Source organism: Salvelinus namaycush, chromosome 19 (assembly GCF_016432855.1).
Source record: "Salvelinus namaycush isolate Seneca chromosome 19, SaNama_1.0, whole genome shotgun sequence".
In the NCBI taxonomy this organism is placed as follows: Eukaryota; Metazoa; Chordata; class Actinopteri; order Salmoniformes; family Salmonidae; genus Salvelinus; species Salvelinus namaycush.
In genome coordinates, this window is record NC_052325.1 from 43,447,587 (window position 1) to 43,470,541 (window position 22,955).

Genomic DNA, 22,955 nt, shown 5'->3' on the forward strand with positions numbered 1-22,955 from the left:
AATGGAAAGAAAGGTAAGAGAGGGAGAGAAAAAGACCGAGAGTAAAAAGAGAGAGCAAGGGAAGTGTTTCTGTGTGTGTGTGTGCATACAGTACTTCTGTAAAAGTGCCAAAGAGAAACACACAATTAGTGAAAGAAGACGGAGCTGGCAACAAGTGACTAACGTGTCAAGCGGTGAAGCAGTGCAGGGGGGGAGGGGGGTGGTACATAGGAGAATATGATGACTGCTAATATACACGCATTTTAAATCACATTGCGGGACCTAAGTGCTGACATCTCAATTTGTACGCCTTGCCAATGAGGCAAATAGGCTTTTATGAGACTGCCTTGGAGGCAATTTACTGCAGCACTTAACAAAGCGCCCGCTGTTTACCATCCAGCGTTACTCTAGATGCAAGCCTAGCGCCGTACATATACAGATTACAGGAAAACACAGTTTGAGATGTAGCGTTTCACGGACGCCATCTTGGCACCAAAGCACATACAAAGAAACACTTGGTGCCAATATGGCTGAGTTTTCCCCAAAATGGCTGCTTTGGTTCTGATAGTGAAGCAGTGAGGTGTTGGGTCGGGCTGCCCTGACTCCTTGTGCTTGAAAAGTTGTGACATTTACATCTGAAACTGTTATGGGGAGCCAAGGTGAGGGCGGTTCCAACGTCCGAGCTAGTGTTAGGAGAACGTTTGGGGAGCTTTAATGACATCTTTGGAGAGTGTGCTGTACTGTTTTACAAGAGGTTGGGTAAAACGTAAGTGTAAAAAAAAAAAAAAACATTTGCTGGGCAGCTTTAAGAGGATTTACTGCTATTTACCCAACTCCTGCTCTCATACTGCACCATCACTGATGCTAATGCTAACACTGTCCCACTAATACTATGATGATGTAGCATCAGCCATGATACTGTTGTGTTAGCCACAATGATAATACTCTTTAGCCACAATGTGATAATGTAGCATTGTCCACGGTATATGATAATGTCAAGATAACCACAGCATATGATTTAGCCACAAGGTGATAATGTAATGTTAGCTTGGGGTGTAAATGTTTAAACGTTAAAACTTTTAAACGAAATTGCAACGTTAACTGAAAAACATCCACAATTTTTTTATCACAGTGCAGTTATCACAAACCTGCTACTAACATCATAAAGGGGGAAAAAATGTACGTTCAGTGAGCTCAGATCAACCCTTAAAGAGATGGGTGGGGCTAAAGCTTAAGAGGGTGTGAATGATGCTGAATGGGTGGAGACAAAGAAGAGCTCTCCAGGTGGTACCAAAACATTCAAAGGTCATTTTCTCAAAAGTGAGATTACAGGTTTATCACCTTTCAAAGCAGAATAACTTTCCCATTGTTCCTCAAATGCAGTGTATGATATACCATTTTGTAGCTCTGTGTCTCCGCTTTTATCCAATGTAAAAAACAACCATTTCAAATGTTTCTACATAAGACTGAATCAAGGCGGTCAGTCACAAATGCTCTTATCTTTTTAACGGGAAAAAATATTTATAAAAATTGCTTTATAAAAAACATTTTTTTCTCCCTTTGTCACATCCCTAGTGTTAACCACAAAGAGATAATGCAGAATTGGCCACACTATATGATAATATAGAGTTGGCCACAACGTAGTAATGTAGCATTGGCCCCATTATATGACAACGTAACGTTAGCCCCATTATATAAATGATGTAATTCGGAGCAACTCACTCTCCTGGCCACGCTCCTTGTTCTTGAGCAGTAGGAGTTTCTGCTCCCTCTGCTGCTTCTCCATCTCCTGCTCTTGGCGGTGTCTCTCCATCTTCCTCTGGTGCTCCAGCAGCTCCTGCTGATGCTTCAGAGCCAGGAGGTCCTGCTGGTGCTGCAACACAATGTTACCACAACGTTACCACAACATTACTACAAGGGTGGTACAACCACCTGCTGATGCTTCAGGGCCAGGAGGTCCTGCTGGTGCTGCAACAACGTTACAACAACATTACTACAAGGGTGGTACAACCACCTGCTGATGCTTCAGGGCCAGGAGGTCCTGCAACACAACGTTACTACAACATTGGTACAACCGCCTGCTGATGGAGTAGAGGGAGAGGGATGGAGGGACGTGGGGGGAGAGGAGGAGGGAGACTAAAAGGGAGGGAGATGGGGAGAGGGAGAGACTGGAAGGGAGAGAGACATGGTCACAGATGATCTATATAAGGTGATATCAGACAAACAAAAAACACACGCTTGAACACACACTCTGACACACTTCCTTTCAATGGCAAATATGCATGTATTAGACAATCTAAAACCAATGGCTGACGTCAATATCACTCAATTCCAACAGCTAGCATCCCCTACAGATTTCATAGCTTGGAAACAGATTATTTGAATTTCTTCTCAAGAAAGGAAGTCAGCAAGAGTGAGACTAAATGCCTAAATGACTGAATGATAAAAGCCTCACTATGGACAGTGGTACAGGTGGGTGTTGACTGGAAGGGAGCAGAATAGAATACAGTCAGCAAGCTGTCAAGGCATAATGCAGAGCTAGTGATGTGTCGACTGGAGCTTTCCGACAGAGTTATTTTTAGCCTAGGTGCCTCGCTCCCATTGGCTGAAGCTGCGGCCTGTTTGCAGAGCGAAATGTTTCTCTTGTTGTCACACACATGTATGAGCCAGTACACAGTTTCTCAAGGACTGGAGATTTGAAAAGCAACCCAACACAACCGGCGGATCCAGTTACATCCAACACACACACACACACACACACACACACACACACACACACACACACACACACACACACACACACACACACACACACACACACACACACACACACACACACACACACACACACACACACACACACACACACACACACACACACAGGCATGTCCTCTCCTACACCCATTCTCTCTGTCCTTAAAACAGCACATTGACAATCTGTTGAGTCAGAATGCCCTCGAGCAAAGGCAATGGAGGGAGGTGGAAGAGCAGGGTGTCGGGGAGGGGGGGCGGGACAAACACACCTTAACATGCTCCTGTAGCTGGACCTCATGCTGGCGTGAGAGCTGTTCATGTTGCCGCTGGAACTCGGCGATGAGCAGCTGTCTCTGGATCTGCTGTTTGTGTTTGAGGGCCAACAGCTCCTGCTGCAGCTGCTGCTCCCGAAGACCTGGGACTTGTCCTTGGTGGCACTGGTTGTCTGGTCGCGGTGCCAGGCCAAAGGGCTGGTCCATGCGCAGGTCCATGGGGATGGCGGCCGGGGGCACCTGCATGGGCAGTGCCGCTCTCACGTCGACTGGGGAGAGGCAGAGAGAGAATGGGTTACTGACTGATTTTTCATGGTTGTTGTTCCTTTATGATGTAGGGTTCAATCAAAAGAGAAAGGATAGTCTTTCCCAAGGCTCTTTCTCACACACACACACACACACACACACACACACACACACACACACACACACACACACACACACACACACACACACACACACACACACACACACACACACACACACACACACACACACACACACACACACACACACACACACACACAAGTAATTGCAGGTCCTATGGTAGCCCATTGAATGACATTGAATGACTCATAGAATAGACACCCGAAAGGCTAACGAGTCTTCATTCTAGGACTACACGGCACGGATGCTAGTTTAACTATGGCAGTTTTGACACACTAGGGTACACCAACACACTGAGTGTGGTGCCAATGTAGCACAATAGGAGTTTTGTGATGTTGGGAGTGACGAAAGGCTGCAAACAAAAGGACAAAACCACTGAGAGCAACTACTATGTGTGTATGTGCAAGCATTACCACCATATGTGTGGACTGGGAATAGATGAAAGGGTGAAGTATGCTCACGAAGAGCAAGAGGAGGGGTGTGTGTATTTGTGTGTGTGTGTGTGTGTGTTTGCGTGTCTATGTGTGTGTGTTTGTGTTTCTGTGTGTGCTTCTCTGTCCGTGTGTATCCCAAAAAGGATCCCCACTCATTTCCACTGTGTCAGCTCACAGCAGGGCACTAATCTCAATGCCACGAGTTCAAGGGAAAAGAACAGGACTACAATGACCCTGGCCAAAAGAAGAGTACGGATGGGGATTAGGGACTAACAAAAGAGGTCCCCCTCAGAAAGGTCACAGAGTTTATCAATGCAGAGCACAGAATAGACAGCCAAATATTCTTTCCCCCTCCCCCCTATTAAATCTAAACTCTACTGTCCCCAAGTAAATGTCTTCTTTAGGAAGTAACGATAGAAGTAGCCGATGCCAATAAGCTACATGGACAGTGAAAAGACAATACAAAAGACAACATATGTGACTCCTTTCAGGAAACTAGGTGTGTCTCGCGTGTCACTACTTCACAGGAGAGGCATTTAAATGTAAACATTTATTTTTATCAAAATGCTTTCATGTGCCATGATAAAAAAAACTTGTATACCATCTGTAAATACAGAATTGTTAAATTACGAGCCTAGTTGGTTTAGCCACGGAAAAAGCCAGGAACCTTCCCGCTAGCCATGATTGCCTGAGATAATGGATGGGCTGGACATGCTGAGAGATGAGTTCGGATTGGTCTGCCATGTAGCAGGCTTCTGTCTATAAGATGAGCTGCTCACGTGGATTTTTTGAAAGATGCTTTCCACTTTCTGGAAGACCGATTTTTGAAATCAGTGGAATATCCGGTGGAAGCAGAGAATGATAGATAAGGAGATAGAGAAAATTCTGGCATTTGATTGCAAATATGCGGAGGGAGTCGAAAAGAGAACACACAGAAGGCTGTTATAAAACACCTGTCTCTGGATTACATCTTCAAACTAAGGGCAACCATGGCATCCGTGACAGAGAGGGAGAAGCGATCATCCATGTACTCGGGTAAGAGAGTCTAGCTAGCTACATTTTCAGATATTATACGTTTCTAATTCTGTAAGAAAGTCATTTTCAGTTATGGTTCATTGTGGTTCATTGTCTAAACAAAAGACTTCACTATGCAAGTAACCATTTCAATATACCGTTTATACCTTCTGCATCCTGTGCATGTGAAAAATACACTTTCATATAGTGTGTGTTTACCAGAGACGGTAATGTGAAAAACAACATGCCCTGCACCAAAGTCAAATTAGGATATAAAGTTAGGCCAAAGAGACAGTGTCCAAGTTCTAAAATTCTCCGGTAGATTGCCCTGCTTTAATTTAGTAATTAGCTTGCCTTTAACTTGTAAATAATGATCTTGTTGTGAGTTTATTTTCCTGTAATAATGAATACAAATTAGCTAAAGTTATAACGCTGTCAGCTATATGATATGGTCATTATTTGAACTAGCTAGCAAGCTAACCTAACATTAGCTAGCTAGCTAACAAGCTAGAAACGAACTAAAACATTGTTTATAAAGTTGCTTTTAGTTGCCTGGTTTGCTAGATTGACAAATACTAAATTCATTTTTAAACAGATGGTGTTAAAATACACCAGGTATGCTATTTTGGACCTTTATACTTTTACATAACAACAATAACAAGCTTGATGTCGGACGATAATAGAATGTTCATGATGTCACCGCGACAGCTGTCTACAGACATGTCGATAGACGTGGTATAAACCAGCCTTTAGTCTTGAAATCTTTGGTTGTTTACTAAACTACCGTACTCACTCTGTCTAGCACATGGCCTCAAATGTGAATCCAAACCATTCAAGGGCTATTTTCTCAAAATTGGGGTTAGAACTTTATCAACTTTCAGAGCAGAATGACTTTTCCATTGTTCCTCAACTGTAGTGTATGATATACCATTTTCTAGCTCTGAGTCTCTACTTCTGAAATTGTGTTTTTTACATTAGATAAATGTTGCTACATGTGTCTGAGAAGAAGGGAGGGTGGGAAAAGACGGGAGGTTGGGATAAACGGGAGGGCAAGGATGGGAGGGGGTGATAAGCGTGGCTTGGGTGGGGTAAAGGGGGGGAGAAAACTGTGTGGGGGGGGGTTGGCTTGAGAGAGGGAGAAGGAAGGATTTAACTATACTATAATGTAATTGTATTATAATTTATTTTACTTGCAAACCTGCTGTAAAAAGTGAAGAGTTCTGGACAGATTAGGAGAGGATGTCGAGTTATTATTATTCCTTGTTTGTCATTACAGTTAAGATTCAATGGTGGTTATTGGTGAGAGTGGAGAGGGGCTCTAGGGATTGTGATGGGGGGACTGGGAGGGCATCAGACACTTCTCTGAAGTCTTCCACTTCAGCCACTCTGTGGACCCACTCTCCCCAAGTAGACCCCACCAGCCACTATACGTTCATTTAATTTACAAGGTATGCTCTATATATGTAATGCATACAACAACTATGTATTCACACTATGACTCTCCCATTCCATGGAATGCCCACTGCCCTCATATGACATGTCTGCTAAAATGTTTTATCTGGTTATTCAATGATAGACAGAACAGACAAGGTTAACGTTGACTCTATACAAGTACAGACCAACAAAATCCAACGTATTACTAGAAACGTGCATGGGCTTCTTGATGGGGAAAAAAGCATATGGTTCTGAACACTTAAACAGATTGTCAGCAGATGTGATTTTCCTGCAAAAGTTACATAAAAAAAATAGAAATGTCATATTTAAAGCGAAGCTGGGTTGGAGAGGCCTATGCTGACACCTACTGTAACATCAGCAGAGGTGTAGGCATCCTGATAAATAAGAATACACCTTTTCCCTTATATCCCAGCACACGGATCAAGAAGGCCATTTTCTAAAGTTAAATTGTACCTTACTTGATGAAAAATGCACATTGATTTCAATGTATATCCCACCAGGGTCAAATGTGGTGTTTTTAGATTGGATTTGATCTAATATAGCTGGAATTCTGAGAGGAACTATTATTTTAACAGGCAATCTAAAATTATACATTCAATAATATTGACAGACGTAGTAAAAAAATATATATCTAAAAGTAAGAAAAGCTATTCAAGAATTGACTACATTTTCCCCCCCAAAAGTGCACTCAACAAAAAATTGGGTTAAAAAAACTCATGATATAGTGATATCGGATCATTCTTGGTATCATGCCTAGTTACACCAATAGAAAATACACTTAGAGAACAGAATATGGAGAATGAACAGAGTGCATCTTCAAGACCAGAAATGTATTAAATACTTTAATGAAAAAATAAAAACATTTACCATTACAAATGTAGACATAGAGGATAGAGAAAAGCTGACCATTAGGGGAATGATCTCATACTTGGGAAAAGTTAAGTTTGAGTTAGTGATTATTTTTCTTAAATGTTTATTTCTATCTTAGAAAAAGTCCATAAAAAAAATCTTTACAAGTTAAAAAAAGAAAATCTAATGTTTTACTTTTGAAAAGAGCCAACAGGTTGAACTCAAATAAAGCATACTACTTAATGGTAAATAAACCTGGTAAACATCTCGCAGCCCTCACAAAACGAATACACAACAAACCAGTTATAATCTTAAAAGATAAAGATACACAGATGCATTAATTAGAAACAACGTTGTAATTAATGACCATTTTAAAAAGTTTAGGAAAATCGATATAAATCAGAATTAAACAATAGTGGGACAGATCCTGCAGCCTTTATAGACTCAACAACCCTGAAGCAATTATGAGCAGACAATAAATAATCACTAAAAACAGAGAATAACCCAAAAATAAATATTAGACAGTTAAAACAGTTGCACGGAGAAAAGCCCCAGGAATGGACAGCTTTCTCATTGAATTCTATTTAACATTTTGGGACAAAGCAGCAACCCCTATTTACACAAATGACAACACTAAATTCCGTGTTTCCTAGTTCCATGTGTCAAACTGTTATTTCAGTAATATTAAAAGCAGCAGTATCAGGAGAGTCCCCTGCTGATTACTGACCCATACGTTTAATAAATTGTGACAATAAAATAATAACAAAGCTCATACGCAATAAAATGGCGAACGTTTTACCAGACTTGATACAGACCAATCAACCAGGGTTTACTGAAAATAGACAAACAATAGAACATATTTCAGTTTAATACAACACACTAAAAATATTGTTTATCATGGGTCTGAGAGTATTTTAGGTGCCTTTTGGCGAACTCCAAGCTGGCTTTCATTTGCTTATAACTGAGGAGTTGCTTCCGTCTGGCCACTCTAACGTGATGAAGATTTTTTGGGGTTTTAATCCATTTTCGAGTAAGACTGTAACATAACAAAATGTGGAGAAAAGGACGGTCTCTGAATAGTTTCCAAATGCACTGTAAATGCACCGAAGAGGAACAATGGGTACATAGAAGATGTGCATGCTCACCCCCAGAATCTTTTCATGTGTCTATTTTCAAAGGATAAAGCTAAGAACATAAACAACTTCATAGTTAACTTCTTGCGAATATAGGGGGTGCTGTTTCGACTTAGCATAAATCGGTCTTCAGATTAAACGGCTTCCTACTCAATTCTTGCTCGTACAATATGCATATTATTATTATTATTGGATAGAAAACACTCTCTAGTTTCTATAGCCGTTGGAATTTTGTCTCTGAGTGAAACAGAACTCCTTCTACAGCACTTTTCATGACAGGGAGTGAGATTTCAGAAATCTTTGCCCCTGTTCCCAGGTCGGTTGTAAAGTCCCTGTAAATGCTATGAAGAAACAAACACTGCCTACGTCTTCCTCTGGATGTCAGTACGTGGTGACGCTTTGAATGGAGTCGATTGCGCAATCAGGGCCTCTATAAAACACCAAAGACCGGAAGTAGCTTTCTTTTCCTGCCTGCGCCTGACGCACGACGGACATCGGACTTGCCTCTTTCCAAGCTGTTGTTTAGCCAGTAATATTTCTCCGGTCATGTTTTTACTCGTTATAGGTGTTAAAAACATCATAAGGTAGTTAATTTGAACCGTTTTATAGCAATTTATATCCGTTTAGGGAGATTTTATGGCATTTCTGTGTGATACACTTTGAGGAGCTGGGCACTTTTCGAGTGCATGGTGAACGTAATTGGCCATTTCGACGGGACAAGAGGACATCTTTCGACCAAAAGACGATTAGACCGGAGAAAGGATTCATTGCCCAAGATTCTGATGGAAGAACAGCTCATAGTAAGAACTATTTATTATGATAAATCGTGTTTCTGTCGAAAAATGTTAAACGCTTATGCCGCCATTTTGTTTGGTGTAGCTTCGCTTGGCGCAACCTGTATTGAAAAGTAAGGATAATTTAAAAAATGTAATTCAGCGATTGCATTAAGAATTAAATTGTCTATCAATCGCTGTCCACCCTGTATTTTTTAGTCAAGTTTATGAGTATTTATGTATAAGACTAGATCACTGTCTAATATGGCGCCCGACATTTTCTGACCAGCTTGCCTACTTTTCTCATTGTCTAACCATGATTTTGGTGGCTAAATATGCACATTTTCGAACAAACTCTATATGTATGTTGTAATATGATGTTACAGGAGTGTCATCTGAAGAATTCTGAGAAGGTTAGTGAAAAAATTAATATATTTTGGCTATGATAACGTTATCGCTCTCTTTGCCGTGAATCAATGCTGGGGTAATGTTTGCACATGTGCTATGGTAATATAACGATTTATTGTGTTTTCGCTGTAAGACACTTAGAAAATCTGAAATATTGTCTGGATTCACAGGATCTGTGTCTTTCAATTAGTGTACGCTGTGTATTTTTAAGAAATGTTTTATGATTAGTAATTAGCTAATACACGTTGCTCTCTGTATTTTTTCTAGTCGAGTTGTGATGGTGGGTGCAATTGTAAACTATGATTTATACCTGAAATATGCACATTTTTCTAACAAAACCTATCCTATACAATAAATATGTTATCAGACTGTCATCTGATGAGGTTTTTTCTTGGTTAGTGGCTATCAATATCTTTATTTGGCCGAATTGGTGATAGCTACTGATGCAGTAAGAAAATGGTGGAGTAAGAAAATTGTTGTCTTTTGCTAACAGTGGTTAGCTAATAGATTTACATATTGTGTCTTCCCTGTAAAACATTTTACAAATCAGAGATGATGGCTTGAATCACAAGATCTGTATCTTTCATTTGGTGTCTTGGACTTGTGATTTCATGAACATTTTATTTTATGATATCCCTGTAACTTTAGGCTAGGCTATGCTAGTCAGCTTTTGTGTTGGGGGGGATCCCGGATCCGGGTTAGGGAGGCGTTAGAGGTTAAAAACACTATAATAACATAGAAAAAAATGAAATGTATTCTACATGAACCAATATCACTCCCTAGAAACACACCCCGATGGAAAAATCCTTATTAGCATTTCAGAATTCACCAAATAATTGGTCCACATGACAAACTAAAAGCATAGAAACCGTAAATTACTTGGTAATAGGAAATAAATGTATTTCCATGACAGCATTAAAAAGCATGATTCGATTGACCAATGTAGATATTTTAAAATATATGCAACTTAAAAGTTTTATTTCACGAAATTTCGATTTGAAATCTTTTGGATTTCGGAGAAATCTTGAAGGAATCCTATTTGAGCCAGAAAAGGATACTCATTTGATAGGTAAGCTAAACAAAACCTTGCAGATAGCCTAACTGACAATCTCTTAAATAATATATATAAACTATTGAAACCAAGACTTAAAAAGAACTGATATTGGCGCAAGATGGAGGCAATATTGGAACATAACTAACAAATTGCAGTTAATTTACACTTAATCCAGTATAAAACATCTATAATTTATTTTATAAGAGACAAAATTCACAAATTCTACAGAGGCAGAGTCATGTCTTATGTGTAACACTAACAACGACTCTAACAATAATCCATGCCTTCTGGGAATGTTATAAATTCCAAAAGTTATGGGCAGAGTTATAAAGTTGGCAGTCAGAAGTATTACAATGTAAATGTACATTTAACCCGTCTGTCTGCATATTTCAAGACATGGCATATGGGGGTCCTGTAAGATACCTGATGGGTTGGATGATACTTTTCTCATCAATCATCTTGAAAAAAGTATACTTACAAACTGAAAATCAACCAATGCTCTGTTGTTAACACAATGGAAAGGTCAAACGCTTTACTATCGAAATGTTGTATGTGCGTGAGGCGACGGAGAGAAACAAAATGGTGCGGAGAGTGATGCGGGCGCTGGAGATGGGGGTGGGAGCATGTGGGTCTGGGCAGGTGTGATGTTGTTTGTATGTGTATGTTTTGTATTGTTTCTACATTTTTTAATCAAATTGTACAAAAAAAAGAATAGTCTGCCACCCTCATCACGGAATAGCATAAAAATGTGCTCTGTGACGGCATGGGTGTGAGGGGTGGAGGGTATGAGCACAAAGGCGGCATTGAGGGTGTACTCAGAGGGTAGGAGGGGGTAGCAAATGCTCTTCTGGACAGGAAGCAACTTTCTGTGTGGTGACTTTGAATAAGTAGATAAGAGCTTGTTCAGCTGGAGCCTTATTGCTTGGCATGGAGACGAAGACAAAGAGCTGCTACGTAACACATACACCATATGACGTAGACACACGCATGAACCCTCAACATAAATTCTCACACATTTGTATAACAGTCAGTGGTACAGAGTTGGTGGTACAACAGTCAGATCTAAGTGACTCCAGCGAGCACAAGACGTTGAGAAGACAACATCTTTTGCTCATAGGAATGAGTCTCCGTAACCAACATGTCTTTTCAACATCTTTTGCTCACAGGATAGTTCTGATATGTTTTATACCTTCAATTCAGACAGTAGCTTCAGTCCTCTGTAGGGCACAAAGGGACAATATGTGAGATGTTGGATACAATCCACACTTGGTCTACACTGTATGTAAAGAAAAAGTCATGTCTTTCTGTTGAGCCGTGTTTTACAGTGACACTCTTGGCCTAAACGCATGTTGCTGTCTGTCTTGGCAATGACTCCCTTTTGGTTACATAAAGGATAAATAGAATTACAAAACAGAAATGGGTCAGAACGAAAGAATTAGACTTGTACGGAGAGAAGCTTTGGGGCTGAGTGAAGTAAAAACCCCAATGTCCAGACAGTTGTTCTTAGTTATCTTTCACTTGATCCCTTCTAATCTGGGTTGGTTGGGACACTCCTGGTCATTGGCCTGCCCGAGAGGAAGAGGAGGTGGATGGCTCTCACACAAACACGTCTGCAGTCAAACAAACCCATACACATGTGAACGCGCACAAATACATGCACACAAAAACACACAACACACACACGGTGCCTTCGGAAGGTATTCATACCGCTTGATTTATTCCACATGTTGTAGTGTTCCAGCCTGAAATCAAAATGTACTAAATAGATTTTCTCTCACTCATCTACGCACAAAACCCTGTGATGACAATGTGAAAATATATATATATATATATATTTTTTTAAATGTGTGCAAAGGTATTGAAATACAGAAATCTAATTTACATATGTATGTCACACCCCTAAGTCATGCCTTTGTAGAAGCACCTTTGGTAGCGATTGCTCCAAGAGATTTCCACACCTGGATTGATCCCAGCCATGAAAGCTGCCAGAGTGCGTGGGGGACATTGCATACATCCGCTTTGACAGGCTCATTGTCCACCCTCCCTCCCAGAAGCCTGGAAGGGATGAGAGAGCCAAGCCTATGGCACATCTAAAGCCTTTTCTTGTGGGGTGTTACTATAGGCCACCAAGTGCTAACAGTCAGTATCTAAATAATGTGTGTGAAATGCTTAATAGTGTATGAGATGTAAACAGAGAGGTCTACTTTCTTGGGGACCTGAATATTGACTGGTTTTCATCAAGCTGTCCGCTCAAGAGGAAGCTTCTCACTGTAACCAGTGCCTGTAATCTGGTTCAGGTTATTAATCAACCTACCAGGGTGTTTACAAACACTACAGGAATAAGATCATCTACATGTATCAATCACATGTTTACTAATATCTGTATCCGTACCCATTGGATGCAGTGATCACAATATAGTGGCTATATCCAGGAAAGCCAAAGTTCCAACAGCTGGGCCTAAAAAAAGTATATAAGAGATCATACAAAAGATTTTGCTGTGACTCTTATGTGGATGATGTTAAAAATATTTGTTGGTCTGATGTGATTAATGAGAAGCATCCAGACGCTGCACTTGAGGAATTTATGGAATTGCTTCTTCCAATTATTGATAAACATGCACCTGTTAAGAAACTGACAGAACTGTTAAGGCTCCATGGATTGATGAGGAATTGAAAAACTGTATGATTGAAAGAGATGGGGCAAAAGGAGTGGCTAATAAGTCTGGCTGGACATCTGACTGGCTTACTTACTGCAAATTGGGAAATTATGTGACGAAACTCAACAAAAAGAAGAAGAAACTTTAATATGAAGCCAAGATCAATGATATAAAGAATGATGGAAAATAACTTGAGTACTTTAAATGAAATTATGGGCAGAAAGACAAATTCAACTCCATATTTCATCAAATGAGATAGCTTATTCATCACAAAACCATTTGATGTTGCCAATTATTTTAATGATTACTTCATTGGCAAAGTGGGCAAACGTAGGCAGGAAATGCCAACAATGAACAATTGTATTCATGCATAAATAAATAAAATATGAAAGAAAAGCAGTGCAAGTTAGAATTTTGAAAAGTTAGTTCGGGAGAGGTGGAAAAATTGTTAACGATCAATAATGACAAACCTCCTGGCATTGACAACTTAAATGGAAAGCTACTGAGGATGGTAGCTGACTCTATAGCCACTCCTATCTGTCATATTTTTAATCTGAGCCTAGAGGAAAGTCTTTGTCCTCAGGCCTGGAGGGAAGCCAAAGTAATTCCGCTACACAAGAGTGGTAAAGCGGCCTTTACTGGTTCTAACAGACCTATAAGCTTGCTGCTACCTCTTAGCAAACTGTTGAAAAAATTGTGTTTGACCAAATACAATGCTATTTCTCTGTAAACAAATTAACAACAGACTTTCAGCATACTTATAGAGAAGGTCACTCAACATGTACTGCACTGACAAATAACTGATGATTGGTTGATAGAAATTGATAAGAAGAAGATTGTGGGAGCTGTACTGTTCGATTTCAGTGCAGCCTTTGATATTATTGGCCATAACCTGTTGTTGAAAAAACGTATGTGCTATAGCTTTTCAACCTCTGCCATATTGTGGATTCTATCTATCTAATAGAACTCAGAGGGTTTTCTTTAATGGAAGGTTCTCTAATGTCAAACATGTAAAGTGTGGTGTACCACAGGGCAGCTCTCTAGGCCCTCTACTCTTTTCTATTTTTACCAATGACCTGCCACTGGTATTAAAACAAAGCATGTGTGTCCATGTATGCTGATGATTCAACCATATACACATCAGCAACCACAGCTAATGAAGTCACTGAAACCCTCAACAAAGAGTTGCAGTCTGTTTTGGAATGGGTGGCCAGTAATAAACTGTATTTGGTACAAATCATTCCTTTAGTTCTAGACCTCAGCTGAATCTGGTCCTGAATGGTGTGGCTGTTGAACAAGTTGAGGAGACTAAATTACTTGGCATTACCTTAGATTGCAAACTGTCATGGTCAAAACACAAAGATTCAAATGGTTGTAAAGATGGGGAGAGGTCTAGCCGTAATAAAGAGATGCTCTGCTTTTTTGACACCACACTCCAAAAAGCAAGTTCTGCAGGCTCTAGTTTTGTCTAATCTTGATTATTGTCCAGTCGTGTGGTCCAGTGCTGCAAGGAAAGACCTAGTTAAGCTGCAGCTGGCCCAGAACAGAGCGGCACATTTTGCTCTTAATTGTAATCAGAGGGCTGATATAAATAGCATGCCAGTCTCTCTTGGCTAAGAGTTGAGGAGAGACTGACTGCATCACTTCTTATAAGAAACATTAATGTGTTGAAAATATCAAATTGTTTGCATAGTCAATTTACACACAGCTCTGACACACACACTTATCCCACCAGACATGCCACCAGGGGTCTTTTCACAGTCCCCAAATGCAGAACAAATTCAAGAAAAAGTACAGTATTATATAGAGCCATTATTGCATGGGACTTCCTTCCATCTCATATTGCTCAAATAAACAGCAAACCTGGTTAAAAAAACAGATAAAGCAACACCTCACGGCACAATGCCTCTCCTCTATTTGACCTAGATAGTTTGTGTGTATGCATTTATATGAAGGCTACATGTGCCTTTTTAAAGAATTTATCTGGTTCTGTCCTTGAGCTGTTCTTGTCTATTGATGTTATGTATCATGTCATTCTGTATATGTTTCATGTTTTGAGTAGACCCCAGGAAGAGTAGCTGCTGCTTTTGCAAGAGCTAATGAGGATCCTAATAAAATACCAAATTGTGCAACATTTGCACATTATTCTTTTCAAAATTCCACCAGCTCTGTCAAATTGGTTTTGGATCATTTTCAGGACTTGCCATAGATTCTCAAGTAGATTTAAGTCAAGCCTTGTGTTTTAGGTTATTGTTCTGCTGAAAGGTGAATTAATCTCCCAGTGTCTGGTTGAAAGAAGATTCAACCAGGTTTTCCTCTAGGATTTTGCCTGTGCATAGCTCCATTCAGTTTCTTAACAATTACAAGAATACCCATAACATGATGCAGCCACCACTATGTTTGAAAATATGGAGAGTGTTACTCAGTAATGTGTGGTATTGGATTTGATCCAAACACTTTGTATTCAGGACAAAAAGTGAAACGTTTTGTCACATTTTTTCTAGTATTACTTTAGTGCCAGGTTGCAAACAAATGCATGTTTTGAAATATTTTTTATTCTGTACAAGCTTCCATCTTTTCACTCTGTCAATTAGGTTAGTATTGGGGAGTAACTACAATGTTGTTAATCAATACTCAGCTTTCTCCTATCACAGCCATTCAATTCTGTTTTAAAGTCACCATTGGCCTCATGGTGAAATTCCTGAGCTGTTTCCTTCCTCTACAGCAACTGAGTTAGGAAGGACGCCTATATCTTTGTAGTGACTGGGTGTATTGATACACAATCCAAAGTGTAATTAATAACTTCACCATGCTGAAAGGGATATTCAATGCCTGCTTTCTTTTTACCCATCTACCAATTGGTGCCCTTCTTTGCGAGGCATTGGAAAACCTCCATGGTCTTTGTGGTTGAATCTGTGTTTGAAAGCCACTGCTCGACTGAGAGACTTTACAGATAATTGTATGTGTGGGGTACAGAGATGAGGTAGTCATTTAAAACTAATGTTGAACACTATTATTGCACACAAAGTGAATCCGTGCAAGTTATTGTGCCTTAAGCACATTTTTTCTCCTGAACTTATTTAGATTTGCCATAACAAAAGGGTTGAATACTTATTGACTTAAGACATTTCAGCTTTTAATTTAGAATTAATTTGTCAAAAATATACCCCATCATTTTACATTATGGGGTACTGTGTGTCGGTCAGTGACAAAACATCTCAATTTAAAATTCAGACTGTAGCCACAAAATGTGGAAAATGTCAAGGGGTATGAACACTTTTTGAATACACTGTATACAGACAGATCAACACACGTATTCATGCACAAGCCCAATGAGCAGCGCACGTGCACGCACACTCACAGAGCTGCAGTTTGGGTCCACACACATACTGGGTTGTAATGATGCAACCTGGCAACAGAGCAGAAAACAATCCCACTGCAACATGAGTTTAGCGGCAGGGATTTGCTGACACGCCAAGCACTTACAGTGTGTGGGGTGGTTGTGAGTGTGAGAATGTGTGTGTGTGAGAGGCAGTATGTGTGTGTGTGTGTGTGCTCTGCAGAGGTGTCACTGACGGAAGGAGACATGCTGCCGTAGCTGATGGAGATTGATTTCCTGGGATCGCTGGGCGAAGCCCGTTGCATTGTGGGAAGGGACACTTGGGCCACCACTTGGCTATACATCACGCCTAAATCAGCCCCCAGAGGTCCTGCAGGTCTGTCTACACACACACACACAGACACACACAGTAAACACACAGTAAACAGCGAAGCTATTAACACTGTACTCCATTCAATAACTCTATGCGTCTTCTATCTCATCATGGGCGTATGCAAAACGAAGATACTCTGACCGTCTATCAGATCATCTCTATTTCCTCACATCTTTCATGAAACAGAGTGACTCAGTCAATAATGGGGACTGAAAACCATTTGTGTTCCATTAGCAGAACTAACCCAAGCAAGTGCTTGTAGCATTCAGAGTGCAATACATGTACAAGTGCCCTAGCACACGTCAGTTCAAAACATTTCCCTCCAAATGTAACTCACTGACTTGTTTATCAGTGGTTGTATGTCTGCAGACTTAGTTTGCCGTGGGCTTAAAACACTGATAGACTGTGGAAAAACAGCAAGCTTAACAACAGTATTACATCAAGGCATGCATACATAAGGATGCACATGGACCAGATGCATACACATTAGCAGAACCGTGCATGTGTCACACACACAAACTCCTGGGAAATTATGTGGATGCTTTCAACTCAAATTTTGAGTCCACAGTGAGAGAAAGAACACCACGGTATAGAATATCAGGCTCTTTCTCTAATCGATTTCTACTATGAGGAGTGCCACCTGGCACGGTCCCAAGACCAATGCCAGCTAACTAGATATCCTGTGCAACAAGAGCATTGAACAAGAGCATTGAAGTCTGCCCTATCAGAGGTGCCCTGGTCTCCCGACTGACCAATCACAGGGTGGCATGGTTGTGGACTATTTCTGAGATGACCAATGGCCTCTTTGGCACCGGGCGGATTTCAGCACGGGCTGCAACACTATACCTCCCTTAGGGCGGCATGCAGAGAAGGGTGGGGCTAAGACAGACTATAGTCGCATTGGGGATGATGTGTTCCAGTGATTTTGGAGCCTTGATGTATGGAGAGCTGTCGCACTGAGCGACACACCTATCTTGACCTCTGACCTTCTGTCCATCTGGTCAAGTCTGTCTGGTAGCCTTCAGAGACTGGATGCCCATGGCTTCTCAGGACCTTAACTACACATATCCAGCAGTTCCACAGTAGTAGTCACTGTTTCCCCAGGTTTCATGTCTACCAGTTCCAATCATCACCCCTTCAGTGTAATTGTCGTCCAATGACATGCAGTAAACTTCCACCCATGTGACGTGTGCAAGGACGCGCACACACAAAGACAAGCATTCTCACACGTGTCAGTGTTTCCACACACAAACAAGCAACAAACACAATGTCAAACCAAAGTAGGTCAAAACGGGGCCTTCGGAGAGAATCATTCCACACATTGAGCTCTTTCAGAAACGTCCAAGCCCCCTTGTCTGCACGCGGCACCCTCAAACATCTCCCATTTACGCACACTTACCCAGCCCTCCACTCTTCACAAACAGCTCAAAGTGGTATGTGTCCTCACCCAGAAAGGCATTGTTGGGAGAAGAGCCACCAAGCCACAACCCCCATCTCTCTAACTAACTAGGGCTCTGGTAATACCCGGACTTGTGGCTATTGATGTGTCAGGGCGATGGCGTGGCAGTGACGTTCGCAGGAGTCCATAGTTAGCTCGGTTCCACAGAGAGGGGTTTGTTCTCTGGGCCCTGACAAAAGGTTTGGTGGTAACCCTCCGATGCCACGGACGCCATGAGGTCGTATGGGAAAAGGGGAGTCGTTGACCCTGCATGCCCTCAGACTAGGGAGTAATAGAGTAATTAAGATTGACTACTCCACCAGTGTCAGAGAGAACAAGGACTGGTCTGAGCTGGAGAGACTGATCAACCCACACTCACTGGAATGACTGAGTGGCTGAACAAGACAGTTCAAATTATAGTCCTATATCGCGGTAACAATTTACTTTGACTACATTTCAAATGTTATAACAGCTCCCAACTGTACTATTAAAGGTTAATTAAATAGTGTATATCCATAGCATATCTATAGTGCATTCATGTACGAATGTAAGAGCTCATATTTAGGTATCTTAATAGATGCATCATTACAACGACAGCATAGTGTCATCATTATGGCTGTTCTCAAAAGAGTGCTTCTGCCATACCAGTGTTAGTGAATATGCCAAAAGGCCAATCCACGTTTTGAAAATGATGCTGGTATATATAGCCTGTTCAAGCCCCAATTTCCCCAAAGGCCGGTATAAGCCTGTGACTCACCAACTTCTTCGCGCTGAGGTCAATCGTGCATGAAGATCCCCCATAGGGTTCAATCCTCACTACATTTTACGGATCTAATCATGTAGTTGAAGGTCTATGAACTCGTTCGTAACTCATTACCTGCCCTCCTCCGCATCACAATGAAGTTGTTCATACTGGTCTATAAACGCACACGTGACGGGTCTATGTATTAACTCTATGCAGTCAATGTAAAGTCCAATCTATTTTCCCATTTACAAAGCATTTATAGCTAAGCACTTCATGGTAATTCACTTTGCAGTTTGCCACTCTGATCTATAACAGCAACATTAAAGGTCTATGTATAAATTATATGAAGTGAATGTAATGTCATTTCTACTTTCCCACTCATAAAGCATTTATAAACATGCCTCACGTATCAAAAATAATATGCATGATAACACAGAATGTTAAAGGAAATATATATATTTTTACATTTTCCAGGTGTACAGAACTGTAACACTTTAGAGTACTTAAGCATAATACATTGCAAGTTGGGGGATTGTCACAACAGGAGCCGGGTTATACAAAGTCTAATAGGAAACATTTGCATGATGGGCTACACCTGCTACAGTTGTGAAAAACAAGTGTTTGAAAACCGGTTTTCAAAATGCCTCCAGTTGTCCATCACTACTGTAAATAAAAACACAGCATCTTGTTTACATTCTTTATTGTGTCACACAATTTGTATTTACCTTTCTAATTACTTTTAGAGTTTGGGATTTACAAATGTGCGCTTTAATTATTAGTTATATTGTTTAGATCGAACGTGCAGACTTTTTTCCTTTAAATTATTGTTTTATGTAGGATGCTACATTTTTGACCAGTTGCAATTGTAAGTAGGTCTAATAAAGCCTCATAGCCTACCTCAGCCAGTTAAATTATTTTATATAGGTCTAGGCTCTGAAGAAATAGACTCCAATTAAGCCCTCTTGTTGTTTGTAAAGTCAAATTAAAATGAAGATTATTGTTGAAATGAATTGCTCGACTGGTGTAGGTTTTCTCCATCTGTTGGTGTGCAACACCGGCATAACAAGATAGCTATATTTTCAGCACCAGCCTACCCGAGCACCAGCCTACCCCGGCCAATGAAGGCCTACCCCGGGCCAAACCCGCTGGGCCAATAGTGCGCCGCCCTATGGCGCTCCAAACCACAGTCGGATGTGATACAGCCTGAATTCAAACCATATATACATATATATATATATATATATTTCTTTCCAGAACATTAACCGTGTGTAGGTAGATACGTGTGTAGGTAGATGTGGAAAGATACACAAATTATTTGTTGCAAGTTGGGGGGGGGGGGTCACACCTTGCTCAAGTTGGGGGGGTCACACCTAGCTCGGCTATTAGACAATTCTTTAGTAAAGGTTGAATAGTCTATTGTTCAGCTAATAGCCCATCCCGCTATGTGTGTGAAAAAAAAAATATATACTTTTCCCCCTTTCCACATGTTAAAGATTCCAATAGATAGTGTTTTTAGCCACAATTGGGCCCAACCCCAACCCCCATTTGGGCACAGTCGATAGCGTGCTGGACTTCGGGCTAGAATGTTGATGTTGCTCCCTGCTTGTTTCATTACATTATTATGCAGGTCTCAGAGCAAATAGCCTGGGTTGTTACTCCCATCTCATTCCTCGCTGTCTTCCACGCGTCATTCAGCACGCTTGTGGGCGTGCTGGCAGGATGTACTGTTTTTTATTCCGTATATATGAATTACAAAATCATGTTTCTAGTCTATTGCATAGTTACAATGTGTAATCATTGATATCCCAGGAGCAGGAGTGGTAAACACTGTTGAAGTGTATAATTGTAATACATATATGCAGACACAGCACCATTCACAGAATGGAGTTTGATACACCTGGTATTGGATATGACATAAAAAAACGTGAAAAATAGCGATTTTCGTAAATTAACTTTATGGCTAAAAAATATGCACAATCGTTTGTCTCTACATTAACTAACATATTCCTCTCAATTGTAATTTTTTTGCCTGACTCGTTATGACATTATAACTACTTACATTTGCTTCTCCGTAATGTTTTGTCAGCCATCTTTGCTGAAGAACGACACAAGGGAGGGGTGGCTCCGCGTCAAATTCGTAATTGGAACCACTCGATATGATTGGTCATATAAAAACCTTGGGACCCAAATGTATAATGAGTGCTCTAACTCCCCCTTGTGGTGGTCTGGAGCAATGATGCCGTGACGCAGGGTACCTCTAAGTCCCGCGGTGTAAACTCGCAACTTTTAAAGGAGGAACCACTGTAGCTAGCTAGCACAGAAAGCAATTTGCTTAGGACTTCGCCGAAGAGTCCTACTAACTATTGACATTTTTCTTTTGGACTTTTATTGAGTATATTTACAAGGATTTATATTCAAACCATTCAAATTCAATTCTCCATTTCAGACTCATAGGAATAAATATTTTAGTGAGCAAAACATATTAACACAGGGTGGTAAGATAGCTAGCATTTACCACTTTATTCACTAATGTTGCATCTACTAGCTAAGCCCCTCTCACAATGTCAACACCTTTTACAACTCATTCAATAAATGTTACAAAATCGTAATAAAATTCATTAAACATTTAGTTCACAATGTTATTTCACTATTTCCATTGTACTTTTGCACATTATGAACAGAAAACAGAAACCAGTTGCCTTTGTTTTGACTGCAGAGGAGAGGCGAAAGGTCAGTGTGAGATCAAAATCTGGGTAACAGCCCAGTGCTCTTGAGGCTTCTCAGCTATTTTTGTTATTTTAAATGTGCAAACGTACAATGTCAGTCATGGAATAGTGAACAAAGGAAGTAACATTTCACTGACCTCTCACACTCTCCTTCTGTGCAGCCAAAATGGAAAGAACGTCATGTTTCTGTCTCTTATTTTGTCATGTTGTTAGAGGTTTGTAACATGCAAAAGTACAATGTAAGTCTTAAAATAGTGAGATAGCTACCATTGTCAACTAAACATTTCATGAGTTTTATGATTTTGCAACTGTTATTGACCGAGTTGCCAGGGGCTTAGCTAGCTGCCAGCGAGCTAGCTAGCCAGCTACATTATCGAAATGCTAGCTAGGTTTAACACACTGTGTTAGTCTGAAATGGGGAATTGAATTTGAATGCATTGAATATAAATCTTTGTTAAATCCATTCAAGAAAAGTCATACTGAACATTTTTAATAGTAGGAATCTTGGCAATGTCCTCAGCATTAGTTTTCTGTGCTAGCTAACTTCCATCTGGAAGATCTAAATAAAATGCTCATATTTTCCTTTAGCATTCTGTGTTGTGTCTAGGGCTGGGCGGTATCCAGATTTTCATACCTTCATATCGTTCCTGTATCATACAGGGGTATAAGGTATTACCAGCAGTAAGGGAAGCTATTTCTTACCAAAGGTTAAAAAACATATATAAAAAAAAAAAAAATGCTAATAAATGTTAACAAAGTACTAGCGAATACCCATAGCGGATGCTAGCTAAACGAATAGCAAGGATAGACAACCCAGCTCAAAGTTATACAACTATCTCAAAAGGCTACTCACAGTTTGCTGCACACACAAAACAAATCTTAGACAGCAGGGATGTTGATCCAGGTCTCTGCTGTAACCAAGAATGTTGATCTCGCAAGCTACCCAATTAGCAAGCAAATTAGCAAACCAATGCATAGCTGGAGCCCTGAGCTGGAGATCATTTATTTGGCACATCTTAGATAGTTAACTTATTAGATATTTAGCTGTCAACCGTTAGTAGAGAGAGATTTTCAAGTGTCACTTGATCACCTGTCTTGCGCTGCACGACAGTGAATCATCACATGACAAAGCTTCAGTTTGCGCCATGTGCTCTTTGTAAAGAA

General features: G+C 40.4%; 1 protein-coding gene across 1 annotated transcript in view; it reads right to left on the reverse strand.

The window, feature by feature from the left end:
• The window catches only part of hdac4 (histone deacetylase 4), a 233,878-nt gene that overhangs the window by 75,541 nt on the left and 135,382 nt on the right, over positions 1–22,955 (reverse strand). Inside the window, exons 4-5 of the mRNA XM_039015050.1 lie at positions 3,003–3,274; positions 1,702–1,852 (exon numbers count right to left, since the gene is read on the reverse strand). Of these exons, the coding sequence (XP_038870978.1) occupies positions 1,702–1,852; positions 3,003–3,274 (423 nt within the window). The remainder of the gene's footprint in view (positions 1–1,701; positions 1,853–3,002; positions 3,275–22,955) is intronic.